We start from the raw sequence: 21,961 nt of genomic DNA on the forward strand, positions 1-21,961 counted from the left end.
CGGTCTTCAGAAAGCCCTTGAGCCTCAGATTGCTGGGAACTGGAAGCATATCCTGAATTATCATCATGAGAAACTTGCCCACTTTTTGAAGTCTTTCCTAAGCATTTGCTCTTGTCAGGGCCAGATGCTGGAACAGATGATCTCCAGGGTCTGATCCAGCACAGATTTATTTATATTTTTAACTTCCAGCTTCTGCTCCAGATCCTGAAGAAATGCTTGTGTGCCAACAACCTACAAGATGTTATAATGAAAGATATTAACACTCCCTACAGACCTTGCCCATTTACATCCTTAGACCATTACGGTTGAAATATCATTTGTTGTAAAAGGAAGTTACATTTTATTTTCAGGTATTCCACGAAAGAGGAATACTTGAGCTGAGAGGTAGAATATTACCTAATTATCAGCCATTTTGAAAAAGATTACTGCTTAAATAATGATCCTATGTCAGCAAGAGAGAATATTTTCCAATCGCATACTGAGTTCTGAAGAGSAAAAATCTCATTTTAAATACGTCCAGTAAAGCATTTGGACACTTGCAAGCCTACTAGGATATTTCTTAATCACAGAAGAGCAGCTGATGAAAGTTTGTTCTCAGTTTGAAGTTCAGTACACAGGTAAAGCAGCTTCTTAATCCAATGATTAGGATCCTATTAATTTTTGGTAGCTGTTTCTTGAGCACTATACAAACTGGTGGAAGTTTCATTACTGCTCATAACAGCATTCCTATTCAACTTTTATTATTCCCTATGCTCTTGCTTGTAGCTATCTCAACAAAACCTTTGAACAAAAACACTTTGATAAGGTAAATAATTCCAGGATGCTTGCAYAGAAGTTGCTCTACAGTTGGAGATAGGCAATGAAAGACTTTCTCACTATTTCTTAAAGTGGAACAAGTTTTAAATCAGGTGCTAATCTGCCATATGTATTTCTGGTGTGAATAAGGAAGAACAAAGGAAGCAGCACTGATTTGTTAGGCCTGTAAATCTGACTATTATATTCAATACAAGCCATCAACACAGAGCCTGAATTAATGAACAGAAAATTGGTCTGCTTAAAAGGAGAACAAATTGATCTGCATTATATTCCAGGCAAAACACAGTGAGGTTTAGCCAGTCTGTAAGTCGTATTATCTTAGTCTTCAAAAGAATCAATGAATAATATTSTTGGACTTCTGCTTTGAAATGTGTGATTTGTTTCAGTGAAAGAGCATTTATTTAAGTGGGACATACCTCAATCAAAGACAAAAAGCATTGCAGCAATCTCTGWCTGTAATGAATTCTGTCCAGTGAGCTGATGAGAATTTGCAACTTGATTTATAGCTGTCACCACAGCTGATAAAGGTCATCACTGCATCTCATTTTTCATACCTGCCTTTCTTTAGGGTGAGCGTTCAGCGGAAATGATGCTGAAAATTGTAACTTTCAGGCATAAAGCCATTTATTCCATTATATAACGGATTTCTTCAACAGCAGRGTTCACACAGCGAGCTCCTCCCCTTCTTTCAACTTCCAGGAAATGGACTGGTTGGTGGAACACATTACGTGTCTGTTGTAGGCACGGGTATGTAGTCAGGCTTGCAAAAGTGACTGATGACAAAAAGCAGTGATTACTAGAAATAACTGAACAGCCTTGGTCCTATTCCATGTCAGTGTGGAGGAATGGGAGTCTTGGCAAAAGGCTATAAAAAAAAAAATGATAAGCTGAACGGGTGAATGCAGGAAACCCGAGACAGGTGATGTATGTGCAGCGTCACAGTTTCCCAGCTTCTCTGTACACATCTTTCTTAAATTCAGGCAGGAAACGCACAAAGGAAAAACAGATCTTGCTACAGGGAGTAACTTACAGTTTCTGAGACCTAGCCAGCCTCGGATTTGACAGAAGCAGCACATGCAAGGGGCTTGTTTAGCTTGGCAACTGTCTCCTATCCTCTCGTTTAGGGTGAAACAAGACAAAATTGCTGAGATTTCTCTAAGAGAATAAAGCCTTAGGCACTGTGTCCTAATGCCCACAAATGGCTAACAATTTTGGATGCTTCCATTCACAGGCAYGCAAACCGACAAGCCCTTCACAAGATTTTATCATCAGAAAAAGCACAGGGGCCTCTGAAAACCTGCCCCCCCTTGGTGCTRACATGATGCTGAACTTCAGCTGCGAGTTGTAACTCAGAAATGATACCATGAGGTCATYGCTGATAGTGCTTCCGAGTCATGAGCAAAATGTTCTGTGGCAGCCAAAACAGCCAACAAAATGTTATACACCATCAAGACAGCATGCACCATTTGCCATGCTATAAAACCCTGGTGTACATCTTGAGAACTCTGCATAGWTTTTATTTCTGCATCAGTAAAGGTGTAACCACCTTAGGAGGAGAAATGAAAAAGGTTGAGAGGTGATCCCGAGGTATCTGAAGTGTACACTGTACACTGAGGTATACAGGTGATACACTGGGGTGTATAAAATCATGAGGATAGAATGAAAGTTGAATGAGATAAGTTGAATGCAGAATGGTTATGCATCAAATCCCATAATACTAGAATGAAAACAGTGAGGACTTCAGAACTCACTGAAGATATTAAAAAAAGAAAAAGACTTTTTTGACACAATGGACAGTAAACTGCAAGAATTTGTTGGCACGGGGAGCAATTTTGGTGTGAAGGCAGAAACTATCAGCAAGTTCAAAAGGGAGTATGCAAATTCATGTTCAACAGGTACCCCAACAGACACTAAAGRGCATAGACGTGGGTGTATATAGAGGGTATCCTCTACAATCCCTAACCCAATGCTGCTCATTTATGGACCACCACAGGGGGCCAGGCCCAAGTGCAGCAGAGCAGCCGCTATTGCCATGGTTAGGGGCTCCACTGGGCGAGAGGAGCACTTGTCTGACCCAACAGAGTGTTTTTATCATCACCATGCTCACAGGGCTCTCAAACTGCACACCAAACTCAACAGCTCACATCAGTGGACAAGAAAGTCTGGGACTGTCTTCTCTTCTGAAGAAGCGAGTTTGACTACTGGTAGATGTAAGGAAACCTAAGGTATTACATTCCAGCTACAGGAATGCAAATTTGCATTAATGTCAAGACTCAAGAATTTATGGCTGCAATACTTCTCTGATGACACTAAGTAAGTACATATTATTACATGTGAGAGACTGTTTTATAAGATAATTGGCAAGACTGGTAGGCATTTGAGGAGAATTTTCATTATTTGTCAGAGATTATGGAAAGTAGAAAGCAGAACTATGCAATAAAAGATATAAGGGAATAAGAATTCAAATCCAGTTCTAAAACAAAACTTAATGAAATTGAAATTTTCTATCAGTTTAACAAGTAGGGAATGAAAAGCAGAAAAATAAAAGTTACAAAATTCACATCCAGCAATGTTAACATTGTTAACAAAGTTAACAATAACATCTAGGGAAAAGCAAAAGGTATCAGGATTGTTAGGACAGCTCTGATCATTTAGAGCTATAGACTTAAAGGAAAAGGCAACATCTCAAGTCCTGTTGTTTCAGCTCCACAGACGTGAAAGATAATTGAATGAGTCTAAGTCTGATGAAAGTCAGCATCAGGGGAATTATTGTTCTCATTCCCCAAGATTAAGGGAGATTGGTGAATRAGGGAAATTCAAGTTCTGAACCATTTCAGATAAATGAGTCTCTGGATAAAAATGTGACCAGCAAGGCTAGCAAACAAATTACGCCGTGTCAACAGAGCAGACTGCAGAATGCCCTACCGGAGCGAGCTGACATTGTCCTCCYGCGGAGGAGGTCACATTGCAACGTACTCGGCTGTGATTTAACTGTTCAATGCCATATCTCATATCACAGGACCACCAAAAGTGGAGAAAGGACTATTCTGCKATTTCTTGTCCCTGCTGTCCACCTGTAGGGAGGTAGCTGCTAGGCTTCTGTCATTACCCATGGCAGCTGGCAGGCAGTTAWCATCCAGGACTTTGCAATAAAGTTGGAAACTCTGAAAAGTCCTCTGAGCTTTACGCAAAGTGAAAATACTGTATTCTATTCAAGTGGATGAAGGCAATTGCCAGAGCTGGAAATGAGTGAAGAGAATGATGTTATCACCCCGTCTCTTCCAAAAAAAGTTATCATGGGAGMTTTAATGACCCAAAATGTTAGGACTTTAGGATTTTGTCTTAACATCTAAAGGACAGCACTTCCACTAGCTCTATATCATTGACCACCACCATGCCRGAGGCACACGCGCAGCAGTGGAGCAGGCAAAAGTTGCTGTTTGCTGAAACACTGATGGCAATTCCTGAGCCAGCTGAGGGTTTCTTGGAGTCCTCCCAGGCAAGTATTGATCCGACATTACTGGTTAGCATTTACAGTCTAACGAGATAACAGGAAGGAAAGTTGCAACTGTCAGACAGATGGTATTTCCGACAGAAAAGACTGGCAGCGGCTAGTACTACAATCATACTCATTTGGAAAAACACATGACTATGAGTCTGTGGAAATAAAATAAAGAAAAACATTTTGCTTATTCAGCATCTGCACAGGTTTCTTGAGGCCCCAGATGAGCCGCAGCACAGCGGATGGCAGCCAGAGGAGGGGAAAGGAGCTCCTTGCGTGGACTTAGACAACTCGCCAAAGCTCACCCCCAGGACACACACACCAGAGGTGAGAACGGGGTCTGGCTGGAGAAAGCAAATCCAGGTTATCACACAGTAAAGAAAAGTACTGGCTGCAGAAATTGGTGGTGTTTGCAGTATTTGGGGAGGATGGGTCTGTGGCAATACCGAACTGCAGTATTTCGCTGTCAGCACGGCACCAGGACCCCGCTCGGCACCCAGAAACGCTGCGTGTTCGGCTGCAGCGGGTGCCCAGGCCCGCGCACGGCCAACCCCGGCGGGGAGGGAGCAGCCCGTAACTGCTGGGCAAAGTTACAGGTTTATACATCAAAACCAGCCGTCCAAACAACTCGCATTAACATGCGTATGGAACTTTAATTGGCATTTCCGGTAAAAAAGAGCTTTCTAAGTGACAAGGAGAAGCAAATGGGACAAGATGAGGCTGCTGTACGTGGGACCCAAATAGCAAAAAAGCCTTAATCCTGCAAGAGGTAGCAGAACCACAGCACCACTATCTTCAGGGACTGATTTTGAGCCAGAGAGCCTTAGGTCTCGGAAAATAATGGAAGTAATTACTTAAACCACAGAAAAGGGTATATTAAACAGAGAAAAGAAAAACTGACAGAAAAATAATTGTCAAAGATTAACAAACTGTATCAGATAGGATGAAATACATTGACCATAATATGAGGGAGGACAATGGAGAAGGACAAGCAGGCACAAAGAAATATTGATTTTACTTGCATTCACGGAAGAGGAAATTGTCTCTTATTTATTAAGCCTGCAGGATTATTTACTCACTTAGGACAGTATCTGCCTTCCTGAAGTCAAGAAGGTTTGCATAGTATGAGAGCAGGCCCCCACAAACTTGAATTCCCCTGGGCAGATGTGTTTTATTCCTCAGAGGAGCACGGGCAATAAATGGTCAACAAATGCTAAGACCATGACATGACCTAAGAGTTATAAAACTTAACTGCAGAGAATATAATACAAAATAAAATCAGATTCAAGGCTGGATAGATCCAATCCCAAATTCACATAGAAAAGAATGTTGCAATGATATTTTTAATATTATGATCTCTTGCTCTTTCAAGACTCGCTGCAATGCATCTATTTGATAWTTATATCATGTACCCATGAACAACTGAAACTGAAATTCAGCACCCAAAGCACCAGCTAAGCCRGTTTGGTACTGAGTTGTTTCCCAGGAAAAAAAATGGAGAAAAGACTTCCCATTCCTTGTCCCCTGGTGTTGCAGTAAGCCGATGCTGAAATAATTGAGAGAGAGGGAGGGAAAGAGGATGGTGGTGGATGTGTCTGGAGAAAGGCAACGAAAGCCCGGTCCCATGCACACAGCTTTGCCCTGCCCGCACGCTGGGGAGAGCTGGTCCTTCGGCTGTGTCTTACAGGGCTGGGCAGCCGTCACCCATCAACGCCGCCGCCACTGCTCTTCGTCTAAAATCCACCTCCCTCGCCACCAATTCCTGCTATTTCTGCCTTGCTAATCTGCAGCGTAGAAATCAGCAACAGTCTATTACACTTCCTGATACTGATGCAAGGAAGCAACAGGGGATGGCGAGCAGCTTGCCTTTAACAACATCACTTTAATTCCAAGAGACAACTGAAATCCCATTTTTATCTTTCTGGCATTATGGGTCATTATCCTTCTACTGCTTCTAGCTTTTTTTTTTTTTTTTTTTTTTTTTTTTTTTTTTNTTTTTTTTTTTAATTTTTACATGAGAGGCTGAAATGAAAAAAAACAGGTAATTTACCCTAACGTAGCTAACTGCTGTATAACACATTGCATTGGTATATTAAGTAAGTGCAATGTGATAGAATGTGCTTTACTATGCTACAAGTAATTTTAATTKTTCATCATTTCAAAGCAGCTTGTACTTGGCACAACCATACAGTGCTTTTACAGTCAGACCAGCAAAATAAAACACAATCATAGCTCAGGAAAATTCCCCTATCAGTGTGCATCCCTAGCTTGCAAATTAACTTGTCAAAAGCTCTAAGAAGGCTGTAAAAATCAGTAATGTTATTCTGTTTCTCTCTCTCTTTTTTTCTTTTTTTTTTTTTTGGTCTAATCTCAGATTTTTCAAGATCCAACCTAAAAAAGATTATTCTGTCCTGCTGAGAGAAAGCGTCAGCTCCAAGTCCGAAATCCAGACCGGCTACACCTGTGAAATTTTAGTTCCAAATTTGAAACCAGGAATTATTCTGCTGCTGCCTCTCATTTGCTAGACTGAACTCTGCTTCAAAGAGCCCGAATCTGAGAACTCTGTCGGCACAGACCACGGCGCAGTGGCACCGGCATGAAAAGCTGAGGTCCGTGTGAGAGGCAGAGAACTCGTTTCTACTTCAAACAACTCCTCTTCCCTGCCTCTGCCTGCTTTTATAACACACATAGGGGGAAAAAAAAAAGAGCGAGAGACTGCAATTAGGAGAAACACGAACACGAAATCCTCAAGAGTAAATCAATTCCAACCCCATCCAGTGCAAATCATCCCAATTACAAAACTGCTACAAATTCTTAATAATTACAGGAAAACATGTGCATCTTCTCGCTTGCTACCCTCACTGTGATACACAGCGGTGGCATGGGGACTTTGTAGGGCACTCTGAGCTGACCTTGGCGTGTTGCAAMGCTTTCCGCAAAAATGCTTTGCCACCTTCCCTCTCATCGCAGCTGTGCTCACGCCACGTGCCTCTTCACACCTAGACATTAGAGCAGCAGCAGCGAGCCGAGCCCTCGGTTACCAGGCCTTGACGGGCAGCCACGCGTCGGTGCAGAACCTGGCGCAGGGACTGGCCGCCGGCTCACGCTCGGCCCGAGCGGCCGCTCCCTTGCGGTGCTGCCGCCCTCGCCAGCTCGGTCTTACCGGCCTCCTTTAGCCTGGCTCCACGCAAGGGAACGTGCAACCCTAAGTGCTACACGTAAAGGCAATAATGCGCTTGACACCGAGAAGAAAAGGAATCTATGAATAAATTTTCATTAAAATGTGACCCCACGGCTTGCTTCTTTAATTCCTCTGCACATTTCTCTGTCTCTTGCTCTTCCCCCCCAACCAAATTACACTCATTAGTGGCTGTGACAAAGAACACTTCAAGTAGTTATTTTCCTTTTTGTTACTATTATCATGGGCAGGATACTGAAATTTCAGTACAGACTGAATGAGATCTTTGTATATTAACAAGCAAATCAGACGGTGTCTATCGTGCTGGTAAGGTTTTAATTACCTCTGTGTGCAACATTTCACGATCCCTTTTATACTAACTAATCACTTACAGCGTGCCTATGGCACTGCCCATGCCTGTGTTGAGGTCCGGTTGTAAAAGAAGTTTGGAGGAGATGCAGTCATCACCCGAACTCAAAGCCTTTGCTTTGCAAGGCAGACAAGACAGCAAATCCAGCATCCTCCCCACTTCGGTTAGCAATCTGTGGTTTCTGGTTTTGGACTAGTCACAAGAGGGCACTGCTCTACAGAGTCTATGGAAACGTGTTGGACACACGCAGAGACCCATCAATGAATAATTGAATGCGATCACGGGTAGAGGACCTAGCAGTGAAAGACACTTGAAAAGGTAACAGAGATTCACTGCAACCAAGTGCAAAGGGATGGCTACTGGGAGGAACAGTCTGCAATTATGCACACAAGCTAATGGGTTTTAAATTAACAGCAAATGAGAGAATGAAAAAATTAGCATCAACTAAGAATATAGTTTTCCCTTTAAAGTCTCAAATCTCTTTGCCTATTCTGACCAGATCTGCTCCCACAGGAACCCCATACCAAATCAGATAAATGATTAACTGAAATTCTTATTCTACCCCCAGTACTAGGCAGTGTCAGTCTGGAAGAGCAGCATCAGCTCCTGCAGAGCCCCACTAGCTCCACGGTCCGAGTGGGAAGCCCCCGGTGGGGGTTCTACCAAAGGAATGACTGGTCCGTTTTTGAATCCTCATCAACACTTTGTCCAAAAATATCTTCTCAATGGGTTCCCTGGGTTAACAACTTTCAGCAGATGGCTTCATAACCATAGAACACCYTTTGGTCTTATCAAGCAAAGGAACATGACTTCTTTATATTTTTCATTATTTTCTATATCCTTACATCACCTCTTTGTCAATCCAGTCATTTCTTTCTCTTTCTTTTTATGGTGCTTCTCCATGCCTCTGTCCTGTTCTTTGTCCTTCTCTGGACCTTTTCTATTCCCACTACAATCTATCTTTTTTGATGGAGCAACTAAAATTCACTGCAATGATCAAGGTGATAGTGCCCCTCAAACTGGATAAAAACATGCTATTTTCAGTATTGTTTTCTCCTGAATATAGTCTGATACTGTTTCCCTTAAACCAAATTGATTGCAACTGAACACTGATCTTACGTTCTCCCTTTCCTCTCCTACAGGGAGAAAAACAAACACAAAATATAGAATTCTAACAAATCCTCTCCTATTTACATATTCAGATCTACACAGGCTTGATAATATAGTCATGTCAGCCACTCTGCGTCCGTCAGGAAAAAAAAAGGCGGAAATACGAATTACTGGAATATGATTCTACACAAAATAATCCCTCTCTTTCTGAAAACAGAAAAATAAATAAAAAATAAATAATAAAGGTTAATGGTTTACTGGTTTTAAGGTCATATCTTATGCAGGCTACCAAGTTCCGTTTCAGATAAATGCTTCCAGGTAAAAAGTAGTATAAAAGTCCTACAAATGTTGTATCTGGAAGAAGGAAAATACTGAATGGATGGAATAGATGTTTTATGTATATAACACATGCTCTCATTGATATTAAAGAAAGGTCTAGGGGGTGTAAAAATACTTTTTTTTATGTCATAGTTCACACCCCACACTTTTCCCATTGGAAAGAAGAATAAGGAAAGAAAAAAAATACTTCCAAATTACTAATAAGCAGCATGGCTTATGAATAAATCTTCCAAGAAATGCATCTTCTAAAATGAATCAGTCCATCAATTGAAGCAATAAGAATAAACACAGTGCAAATATTTTTGCATTACTTGGCTTATCTGCATTAACCCTCTTATGGTGCAGAGGACACAACGGCTCAGCCCCAYGGGCCCCAGTCTCTGCTGACACAGCCAACTAGGTGAGTAACCCATGCCAGCTGCAGCAGCAGCTTTTCCTTGTGGGCTCTTGTTCACTAGCAAATAGGAAAATTGCCCGCCAACTGGRGAATGAGCATTTATTAGGGTGATAATAGATGAGACTATTGGACATGAAGAATTTCTGGAAGCTTAGCCTGGGCAGAATAGGTGGATGTTTTACATTTGTCAAAGTTTTGCAGATATCCCTACAGCAGATGTGTGGCAAGGCCAACATTTCAGCCAACACCTGGGCTGACTTACTAGGCACGCGTGACAATGTTGAACACAAACACAACCACTCCAGTGTCTCTTGCAAAGGCAGGATTTACCCTTGCAAGGTACTGTTCACTTTTACAAGGACAATAAGATCCAGCRCATGCCAAAAGAACCATCATGTAAGTGGCAAATACGTAATTTTGATTTTTTTATTCCAGACTTGCTTTTGTGTTTTTTTTTCCTTTCTTGGCTTGAGTTTACAAAATTTCCCACTGYCTTTTTCTCTTGAATTTGTTCACTTTTACCATCTGTGCCACCGTAATTTGCTTTTGCTGCAATGTTAATATGCTTTGAAACTGATTATCTCAATTTTGTGAATCGTTATAAACCTTAAGGATTGAAAAATCAGGCTTAAGGCTTCAGAAGAACCTGATACTGTTTAAATATCTTTTCTAATCAAATAAAACATTTTATTTGTTTCATTCACATTACAGATTTGTTTAGTCTTTGGAGAGTCATTTGGATGTAACTTCAATAATGCCTTTGAGAACTAAAAATTTGGGGCTTTATTTCACTCTTTTTTTTTTGATTTGAAGTGAGTGTTCTTGTAAATCACCTGTTCCCAGAAACTGATACTTTAGACTTAGAAGCAACATGAAAATTGGAGGTTATACCTAGCTGGTGGCATTGTGAAGGCTAACTCCCTGCCTGGCCATCACGCTCTGCTTACATGTTTAGAAATCTTTCTGACCATCAATCAAGTATTTTAGGCATTTTTTTCTCCACTGTCATTTTCCTTGCATTTTATTTTTCTTCTTTCATTTCTCCACACTTGTTGCGTTACCTTGAGTTCTTTTCGTGATAAGCTGGAGACTAGAAGCATTTTTTAAGAGGTGTTGTATTATTTAATTCAGGGATTATTTTGCATCGTGCATGGCAACTTCTGCTTCACAATCACTTACAAGATCACCTCTTCTACCAGACACTCTTCCCCACCCCAGCAATGGAAAGGAGGTGTTAGCCAAGTAAAACTCAGAGCCATGAGTATAGAACTAGTGCTGGTTTTGCATCRAGCTGTGAAAGCCATGCTGGGGTGTTGCATTGCACACTTTTAGGGCACTATGACCACTCAGTACAGTGTAATTTGGCACAGGGACATGCAGATCTTTAATGCAGTGCAAAATCTACTTTCTGTTTGTGGTCAAACAAATTGTATTTATGAATACACTTGCCTTAAAATGTCATGAAACCCAAGTCATTTGAACACAGTTACACCCTGATGCTTCTATTTAATACTTGTGTGTGGTTCTGATTACATCTTCTCAAATGGGATATGTTTAATATAAAAATATAAGAAGATATAAAAAATACACAAGAAAGGACAAGGATGGTCCATGGTATGGATCAGCTTCCACTGTGAGGAATAATTGAATATGAGAATGTATCAGAGGTCTGTCAAAATCATGAGTGGCTGGAGAGCGGTAGTTGGGGGCTACCATGTATTCCAGAACCACAACTGAAAACCATCAAGCAAAGTAAATGGGAGCAAATATCCAAGTGAACGGAAGGAACCAGCTCTTCATGCAACAAGTACTGGGAAACTCCTTAGCAAAGGACCCTGTGGATGCAAGAGCTTTATGCATGTGTGAGGATACTGGACAACTAACTTGGAAGATAGACATATTTTGGGCTACTAAATAGTCAAACCACAAGAGGATCAGGAAAAATGAGTGTGAAGCTGGAGCAGCTGAGGGATGATCACATGCACTTGCCTCTTGCCTGTGCATGCATTTATCCTCACTCCTGGAAACATAATACCGAGGTAGACAAGCCTTTGATCTCGTCTGTTCTTAACTGACTTTTCACTGGAGAGAGATTTGTATACCTACATTTTAAAGCAGAAGTATGTTCTCTTGATCACCGATAATCATTTAATTCTAAATTTCAGTTAATGAGTTATGGAAGTCTGATACCATTTCTTCAAAGGAAAAAAAGAAGTTCTGCTTCTAATATGTTCAGCAGCTGAATATGCTCAGGAGATCCAAACTCACAAGAGACTTTCTTGTTAGATAAGTAAATCTTTGCCTGCTAAATTTTCAATTACAAATATCTGATACAAAGTTTAATCACCAGATGTACATATTTCCATCTCTGAATTAAGAAATTTTGGTATTTCTGCATATACTCACTTAATGTTCGTTAATAGAGGACAAGTGGAAGAATACATACAGCTCTAATTAGCCTTGATAAGCACTCCATGTTGAACCAATGCCTAAGAGCAGCAGAGCAAGCTCAATGACAGTTACCGAATTAGCAAAATGCACTTTGCACCGAGCCAAAGTCTTCAACAAGGGATCAAAAAGAGACCGGGCACTGTGGAAGAACGAAGCATTGGCTGCCTAGGTAAGCAAAAGTAAGCCAATTACCAGTGGAGATTTCCTCCAAAAAGAAGGCATGTAAAGATGGATAACAAGCTAGCCTGAAGACACAAYTTGCCCTGAAAATCCCTCCCAGAGATCCCAGCAGGATGTTAGTGTAACCAGGATCCGCTGCTTAGCAAGAGGACAGGCACCTTGTGGAGCTCTCCTTTCTCCRTCATCACTCCTCACGACTCCTTTACACTCTCACCCAGTGCATCCTGTAATTATTAACCTCACTTCTTCCCTCTGCTTTTTCCAAGATGCTTACTTTCCCCAAACTTTTCCAGTCTTAGATCAGTCTTACYTTGTTTTGCTCTCTCCTCTTTCCCTTCAGTGCTATACAGCCCTGAAGAGGCAAAGGAAACAACTTAAGTACAAATTCAACCACTTGGGCTGCAATGACAACTGTCCTTCCAAAGTCATGAGGAAGATGATTTCTGTGACACCAGTTCCACTTTTGGCACCTGCTCACTTGACGGCTGGGGGCAGTTGGCAGCTCACCATTACCAACTTTGCAAGGGAAAACGGGGTAAGTGCATCCATCAGTTGCACGCTGTACACGCAACTGTTCATCCGGGTTTCTAACGAACACACGGATAGAAAGCTGAATCCTTTTCCCAATTACCTCTCTGTAAAGCCAATGCAATTATATTGGCTCTGAGAGCAGCTGATTTTGATTTCAAACCAGTACGAAAAGAAGAAAAACTGGATCCCTTTCTAACTGGATTCAAACTGTTAAGCACAGAGGCAGAACTGGGGTGTGTGTTTCTTTCCCTTTAACAGCAGAAACACGGCTGATGTGAGCTGCATCTTCAAAAGTCACCTGCAGATGCAGCAGCTTCCCATGGCAGAGCGCTGTTTCCTTCCCATTTTTCTTCCTCCCGCTCTCCTATTTCTTTTTCTTTTTTTTTAATAAAAAGACTCCTCTCTGTGAGTTGGGTGCAATTGCAATAATTCTGTCTGTCTGGCGCAGTAAAGGGGCCCAGCACTGAATTCAGCAGCTTTGCATTAGCCACTAGCCTGGCCGCTCCACAGCCACGAGCACGGCGTGGACCTGCTTGGCGTTGCCCGACCGCATCCCATAAAGCGTGGAGACACTGCTGTGCACCCGGGTGCAGCATAAAGGGTGAGGATGGGGAGCAACAAAGGGACAGCTTCCACCTAATTTTCACGGATTTTTACYTTGAATCTGCAAACAAGTTTAACACACAGAAGAGCTCAGCACTCCTGGCTTCCACATCTGTTACCACTTCAAATTATTCCCAGATAGCTGTTCCTCCCCAGCAGACACTTTCACGGCAGGAGGCACTGCCTCATTTTTGAGTTACTTTGAGAGAAAAGCTCTAACTTTAGCAAGCTGGGCTTGAAAGAGAAATGGGGAATCTGTTTTTGCTAAGGGCTATAAAAAGTATAGGAAACCTGCTTGCTGTTCCAACATGTAAAAGTGTTACCATCCAGTTGCCTGTGGGGAAGAAGTGTATTTCTTCTGCTCTCTTTTAAAAATCARTGGAAATGGATTTAGGTAGTTACCAGAAGTGGCTGTTGGTAGTGCCACAACTGGAACCAAAAGTGGAACAAAAAGGCCTTATCTTTCCTCTTCCAGTTCTCTTYGATTTGCTAACTGTTCCCTACAAAACCCCCCAAGAAACTAAATATATTTTCCCACACTTGAAAATATATATTCAGGGGGAATATGTAAATATATATGCAGAGTGATTAAGGTGAGTATATAAATGTATATTCAGGGTAATTAAGCYATCACCCTTCTGGTTTGCAGTCTCATTGTCACCCTTCTTCACAGCTCCAGCCCTGCCTACGTCTCCCCCGTGCCTCTTCTCACACCCCAGCTTTGTGGGTGCAGGGCACTTCCGTGCTTCCTGGGCTTCTCCCACCAGTGACTCCCACCCTCCTCATCACTCCTTTCCATCTCAGTTTACAAAGGTGACCCTCATGCCACCACTCCTGCCCTGGATCGGACACTTGAATAACCTGGTGTGATGCAGTGATGTAGCAGCAATGCAAAGGTACCGGATTGAATATCAGAGGCTGTATTTGTTTTTAAAGTGGGTGTTTAGAGTCATGTGTTGGTACCTCGTAGGACATTTGACTCAGAGCTGCTGAGACTCAACGGCAGTCAGTGACACCAGGAGGACAGTCAGTGTTTAGCAGGCTTTGGAAAAAGTGGGTTACCAGTGGAGGTTCCTAAATGTAGGGTTAGGTACATGAAATCTTGACTTCTCAAGTGTAAAGACAAATCTTTCTTTACTGTTGCAGCCCAGGCTCACTCCAGAGCTCTGCTATTACTCCTTTCTTACTGTCTTCTTCTTCTGTATTCTAATTTAAATATATTTAAATACTCTAATGTAAGTACTGCAGCACCAAAAATGTTTTTTCAGAAGTATATATTTCATCACCTGCAGAAATTAATATTACAATAGCAGAAATAAATATAACAATATATGTGCTTGTCATGAAAGCTACCTGTACCTAGAAGGAGCAGAAGTGAGCCCACGGCACTGCTTCTGCTGCAGAGCCTGGGCGGTGGCACTCACACAGCAGCTCTAGCTGTGCATGGTTGCTGTAACATCCTGCAGGGACCTGTCTGTTGTAAGTCTCTGGGCTYCCCCACTTCTCTACCCTGGATTATGCCCAGGCACACCAAACAATTCTTAAAAAAAAGCAGTGCTTGACCATTATGGGGTTACCTTTTCAGGTTTTCTAGGGTAGGATATTTTTCACARGCAGGACTTTTTCCAGTTGCAAAGAGATTCCTCCCTCCCAGTTCGGAAGATGCGGTACATGCCAAAGGGCAGTTTCCTCAGCCTGCCAGCAGCGCGGGTACCACAGCAGCATCCCAGCACCGCAGAGCCGAGCACACACCGCCAACGCACGGGGGCACGTTTAAAGCCAAGGTATAGAGCTCCTCCTCAGCTGGCTCCTGCATCCTGCAGACTATATTAATTTTGAAAAGAGCCAAAYTGATTTCTCCTCTCCTTCTCTCTAGCAGTAACAAACAAAAGAGCTACATACAGAAGCCTCCACGGACTATTACAGTATATTAAAAAGCCATTAATTGCAGGAATTTCTGTCTTTAGCCTGTAGGTTACTGTCACTGTGTAAACTTAGGCAAAAGCCGAGTAGCTGAAAGGCAGGGAATGAGGTGCTTCTTTGCTCTCAGAAGAGGCAGTCTGCAGAAATCCCTGAAGAAGGCAATCCAGGATGAGGCCTAAAATCTAAATTATGGTTCTAAYGGTTTAATAGGTTCCTCCCTTCCTTCCTACAGTAACAGTCTAGACAAAGCACAAGCCCTTTATTTATTCTGTTTTGGCAACATCGGACATCAGTAAAGCATTTAGACCGAGAATAGCAATTAACCGTCTTTAAAGCACATGGACTGCCACCAACACTACCTGAAAGCTTGCTATGTGCTTACTTAAATAGYGTTAATGGTCACTAATCGCAGCCCAGGGCTTCCAAATGCCACCCTAGCCACTTCTGCGCATGGACGTGTGTCCAGCGCTGCCACGCACTCCCACACTTTGCTAGACCAGTCCCTTCCCTCAGCCCTTCCTCCTTCTTTCCTCCAATAACTACAGTGTTTTCCTCTACGACTCTGTCTTTACCTCAGCACTTTGCCCATCCAGCTGCTCCAGGCTGTGGGGATCTGTGGTGTTCTTTGAAATTAAGGGCTGGAAGTTCATTGAAACCTTAAATGCCATGAACAGATGTGCTGTTCACCAGATAAYTAGTTGTTTATATCACAAAATATTTCAAAGACATTTGCAACACTAGCTAGGATATGAGATTTGGCACACAAGAATTGGGAGTGGGACAAGATTTCTTTGCGCCATTAAGCCCATTAAACCTTTTCTTTTAAGCCATTTGCAACGTAAATTTAAAATACATTGAATATAATTAACTAAGATTTCAGTTTAGCAAGCTGGGAAATAAAGCAAATATTCAAATAGAGAAACCAAATTTCTTTTATACTTTCACCAGATTTATACTAAGATAAACGTCTGTGAGTAGTTCCTAGTTTACATCCATTTAATATAAGTCAAGAACTGGGATGAAAGTGTGGCCCTAATCTTGCAGCACCTGCATTCAAGGCACCTGCACTGACGTATATAACTTTTCTAATGCAAATCAAAAACGTATGTGAGATTGGAAACTGCACTGTACAAGGAATAGGATTTTGCCCCTCTGGTAATGAACTTCAGGGCAATGATTTTTTCTTTCACTCCAGTAGCTCAGCAATGTCAGGGGAAAGGCACCCACTGCCTTACAGTTTAGCTGGTCACCAGTCTGCAGTCATTTTTTTGGCCCTTGGAGAAGCCTGCACTCCAGCTAACCATGTTATATTTCTCTAACAATGAGATTTTATTCTTCAGGGCTGTAAAAGTAGCACCGTAACATAAACCTTCTTTAAAAATGAAAAATATTAGCACCAACAAAATTCTTGATATCTATATAAAGCAAACTATAAATAATTCATTTACTCCACATGCACCCACATCATTTGAAATGCATCAGCGCTTTTATCAGTACTTTGCAATGAATTAACATTGCCCAGAATAGGCTTGGGGGCATTTGGGCTATCCAAGTTTGTTGAGCTGAGCAGTATTATTAAAGGTAAACTGAAATAAATTACCTCAGTTACTACAAGACAATTTTTTTCAGCATGGTAAATAAAACATATTAGTTCTAGGTCATTAAATTCAATATTAGATTTAAGAAGATTCTATAACGTTATTAGTAAAACATACAGTGAAACATATGTGGTTCAGTATTACAGACAAAAGGGCCACTCTACTATACTTAGATTTAGTTATTAGTGTATTTTTTCAGATGGATTTTTGACATAAAAACACTTTTTGCCATTTTCAAAAGCTAGACACGGAGTGGTCTTGGCTCTCACTGCTAGGCAGGTTTCCAAATAACTAAGCAATTTATGAAAATGGCATTCAGAACCTTTGGCTAATTTACCCTCTACTCCTCTTTGGGTAAGAATAAACAATATTTTGCAAGTGTTGTAGGTTAAGCAAGCTGAGTAGGGACCTGTGACAGCTGGCCTTGATTTTCAGATATTTTTAGTCAACTTCCTATGACCATGAACATGTCCTTCAGTGTCTTTGTGCCTCAGTATTCCTCACTGCTTGGGTATATTGCAYATATTTTCATCCCTTACCCTTTCACTTGGACTATAACCTTTTCTGTGCAAGGGCTGTATCACCACGTCTGGCCAGCGTCTAGCAAGAGGAGATGCTCTCCTAGTTGGAGCCTCTAGTCACTTAACATACAGCCAAAACCCCCTGGCAGTGACCACTGCTATATGCACTCATGCCAACACGAAGGCTGGATAATATCCTCCAAAAAGTAAAGATGACATGTTGCACCCAATCAGTCGCAATAACCGAGTGCAGAGAATACAGGCTGCTGTTGTATTTTTCTAATGACAATAGCAGCAGAGCACTTCCAGCGCGGGCAAAACGTGTTTGCCACTAAGTACAAAGAAAAGAAAAGGCAGGCAGAGCTCTCCCGGAGTGGTGTATGCAATTCAGTTCTGCCGCTTGCTCTGACATCATGCCGCCTCCCCACGAAAACGGACGACGGCTCCTGCGAGCCCGAGAGGCAGGGAAGAGAAAACAGGGAGCCAGATTSAAAGCTGACAGAAGTCATGGCGGCTCAGCGAAAGCATTCAGAGCCCAGCTTGCTTCTCAGGTCGTGTTCAGGCAACGGTCACTGTTTTCAGGACAAATCAGACAACCGAGCACCAGCACCAACACCTGAGTTTATTCTGGTTTTGGTCYGCTGTTACGGGAACGTGGCAGAATCGCAGTGAGATTTTCAGTAAACTTAGCTAAAATCCGGTATCAGAACCACAAACTAGAGGAATAGAGGAGAAGCATAATAGCTGTGAAGTCTAATTACAAGGTAATGTGGTGCTTGAGTATAACCGATAAGCAGTTAGAGACTAGACTAACGAGCAGGCCATCTGTCAATCCCAAGAGGACTGACAAAAGGCGGGCGCAGGACACTTGTGATACTGTACGGAGGAGGAYAGGCAAACGAGGAAATGTCCAAATACAACATTTAAAGATACACAGGATGAAATGAGCATAGTACAGCTGATAATTGGAGCTTGCATGCATGCTTAGCATATGGACAACATAATTATAGTTGTACAGTTAAGGAAAGTTCACAATAGAGGATGATAACAGAACAACGCAGGATGCGATGTACTGAATCGTGAACAGAGCGGCGCAGCAGATGAGGAATTGCATAGATGTATCCGAGAGTCACAGCTTGGACTCTCTGCAGTTGTATCGCAGGGCCAGGTGGATGTCATGGTGTGCTACSTGATCGCCAGTAGCATATCAAACATGCTATGCTGTATATCTACYGTATATACTGCTGTACCTTCTTCTATACTGTCCTGAAGACACAAACCTTCACAATAAATCCAGGGTTAACATATGCTCTGGGGCAAGTCTAAGCAATAGCAATCCTTGGAAGAAATGGAAATAAAAACAAACTCTGGAGCATTCAATTCCGGCCTATGAATGTGTTGCTCTGCTCTTGAGCACTCATACTGATCCAGTGGCAATGATGACTGCAGCAGTGGAAGATGCTGAAAGCAGCTGTTGATTAAACAAAACATTCTTTGCTCTCCCTAAACCCTCCTAAAAAATGGAATTTGACAACATTAAAAAAAAAATCGTAGCAGGTTCAGCCAAAGTTCCATTTTTGGCTCATCTCTCACCTTACATCAGTAAATTTAACAGCAGTTTCAATAAGGATGCAAAAATATCTATGAACTAGCCTCAAGTCATTGTTGAAAGCCTAGGGAAATCTTGCAGTCTTTGTGTTGGAAATGTAGTTATATCAACTTTGAGCCTGATTCTCACTTTCTTAGCTCCTTTGAAATCAATGGCATGACAGCTACTACTTGGAAACACATTATTTCCACTTGCCCATTCCAAATATGTATATAAAAAAAAGCTTAAAAATCAGTGCATCCCCACAATTTCAGTGAGCTTTCAGTATGGTTGTAAGTRCCATACTGAAGAGAGGGAATCTTCTTTGTCGGAATTTTAACACTCAGTCCATGATTTGCTGAAGTCAAAAGAAAGGTACTATTCCTTCAGTGRGTTTGAATTAGCCCCTCGCTTATTTGAAAGAACACAGATACTTTGCTGGCTGAATTATTTTGAAAGAAAGTCACTTGGATGACTCAAATACTCCTAAATGTACAACATGCTTCATCTTCGGTGAGGCTAGCAAACTCCCATCTTCTGCAATAATGAAGAGGGAACAAAAAAGAATGAAATATAGATTTGGAAGGAGCCAAAATGATTGCATTTTGCAGTCTGTATGCAGCKCTCTGACCACAGTGTTTTGATATATAATTAACAGCAGAAGAAAGGGAACAAGGATATACTACAACTAACTAGATTTTAACAACTAGGCTCATTCCCCACAGAGCTTAAACTCACTCTGCCCATTGGGTCCTACTTTTAAGCATACAATTTTTCTGCTAAGCCACTGCAGTACCCTTGTTGCACCAGGTTTTACTAGTTTTGCTTAAGYATTTTCAGAATCTTTCATTTGTATTTAACTAAGAACATTAGAACAGCAGGAATGCATGCTGGAAATCAGGGCTACTGGTCTTTTGTCTCAGTTGTCAGTGATCTTAATCAAGATTTTGTCACTTATGCAGGAACAGAGAGCTATGAAAAGCAGCCACAATGCAAAAACGTAATTAATGTTGTAAAATGGCTTTGGGTCCTTTGATGAATGGCACTGTAAATTAGAGTTTTGCCCTTAAAAGCTAAGTTACCCTGGGTAAATCTAGAGAATTTCTACTGGCTTCATTAAMTTTCTCTAGGTGTAGTAAAATCAGAATGTATGGCATTAGTAGGACAGCAGCAGGACAACTCTTTCTAAAATACTAATATAATTTTGCACAAACTACTTTGTTTTCTATCCTTTACAGAAATAATACTTTAGTAACTTCAGATCAAGCAAGGCAGATGATTGATGTTAAATTGCACCGGGGTCAGCATGACACTACCGGACTCTTAATAAAAAGTGCATACAGTGTCARTGTGTGATTATAATTGGAAAAACAAAAAAAATTGTATTTGTGCAGAAGACTGAAGTTTTGCAGAAAAAAAAAAGCATCTTATATCCATGAAAAGCTATATTCATCAGAGGGGGAGGTAATAACAGTTTCATGAYGATAATTCATTCTCAGTTCCCACAAAAGTATATTTAAATCATTATCATTCYGTCAGGTCCTACCAAATAAAAAAATAGCAGCAAAGGTCTCAGGAAAGCACCTCCTCCTTCATCAGGGCCGCGRGGGACATCAGTGCCTAAAGAGGAAYGCATCGATGCAGCTAATGTTTCCACTCTCGTTCTTCACAAAACGTGGTTATGGGGAGCAGCACTCCTCCAGAGTATGCAACCTGAAAAGGAGCTCCTACCTGACAGCCGGCGCGTTTGTGAAGCTGCGTATCGTCTGCGGTTGCCTCTCCACCAGAAAAGCGTGGCTGAATYGGTGGGAGAGGTGAGAGACAGCTGTGCTGAGGGCGGCTGGGGAACACSTTAACTCAGCACAGCCCTTTAACGCGCGCTCTTTTCATTGCAGGTATTAAAATTGCTCCCGACGGGCGTAACAGAAAAGGAAAGCCAAACACGGGTAAGGACTTGATCCAATTCCTCACTAAATTCAAAAGAAAGACTAATAACTTAGCTAATAATAGAAGCCAATCTGGAACATAAACGAATAGCRTGGCCAAAATCGTTTCATTCCAGCCAAACCTTCTTCAGGCTGCAACGAGTTCCAGCAGGAGCGGGAATAAATGTCCACAGAACAGAYCTACTCCGGCAAATACTGCCTGCGTTAGTGCCAGTATTATTCTGTTTTCCCCTGACYAGGAAACCTACAGGCACATAGGATAAAAAGAGCACGTGGCCGGCGTGCAAGAACTGGCCCAGCTGCTGCTGGACCACTGTTTTGCTAGTTGCTTAGCAACATTTCACCTCTCTGCTGGCAAAAAAACCCGTTTTCATGTGGGAATATAAACCAGAAGATTTGTTTATGTACAATATCACTGGTGATAGTGCTCCAACCACTTCTTCCAGCCACCTGCTCCACCACCCACCGAATTCGGGACACTCTTTGGGGCAATGACTGCAGTTCCCACTGCACGGCATGAGCTGGAGGGAATCCTTGCATAAAAAATAGTAAGACAGCAATGTTGCTTGAAAATTTATCACGAGGAAAGCTGGAGTAGGAAATTTGAGGATAGAACGTCAGGAACAAAGGAAAGAACAGAAGATGTAAAGAAGAAAATAAAAAAGAGGGACCCAGAGAGCGAATAAGTGAAGGGAAGACGTGGCAGCGTGTCCGGGTCTAGCTCACCAGTTATCCATTTAGCCTCCGGGTCATGAATTTTGAAATCAGCACTGAACAGATCTTCCACCGTTATCTTCTTCTTCTGAGACAAGCTGTTATCTTCAACTGTAAAACATTTGAAAGCAAATAGCTTTTACTTCTAATTTGAGATGTATCTGAAAATACAGCAACAACAACTGCCATATCGT

At 41.8% G+C, this 21,961-nt stretch overlaps 1 protein-coding gene across 1 annotated transcript in view; it reads right to left on the reverse strand.

Annotated features, from left to right (window-relative positions):
• DPP6 (dipeptidyl peptidase like 6) overlaps positions 1–21,961 on the reverse strand; it is a 425,270-nt gene that overhangs the window by 148,934 nt on the left and 254,375 nt on the right. The window contains exon 3 of the mRNA XM_085316409.1: positions 21,780–21,878. Coding sequence (XP_085172535.1) covers positions 21,780–21,878 — 99 coding nt within the window. The remainder of the gene's footprint in view (positions 1–21,779; positions 21,879–21,961) is intronic.

Source organism: Rhea americana, unplaced genomic scaffold, assembly GCF_003343005.1.
Source record: "Rhea americana isolate MKP2758 unplaced genomic scaffold, rheAme1 scaffold_47, whole genome shotgun sequence".
NCBI lineage: Eukaryota > Metazoa > Chordata > Aves > Rheiformes > Rheidae > Rhea > Rhea americana.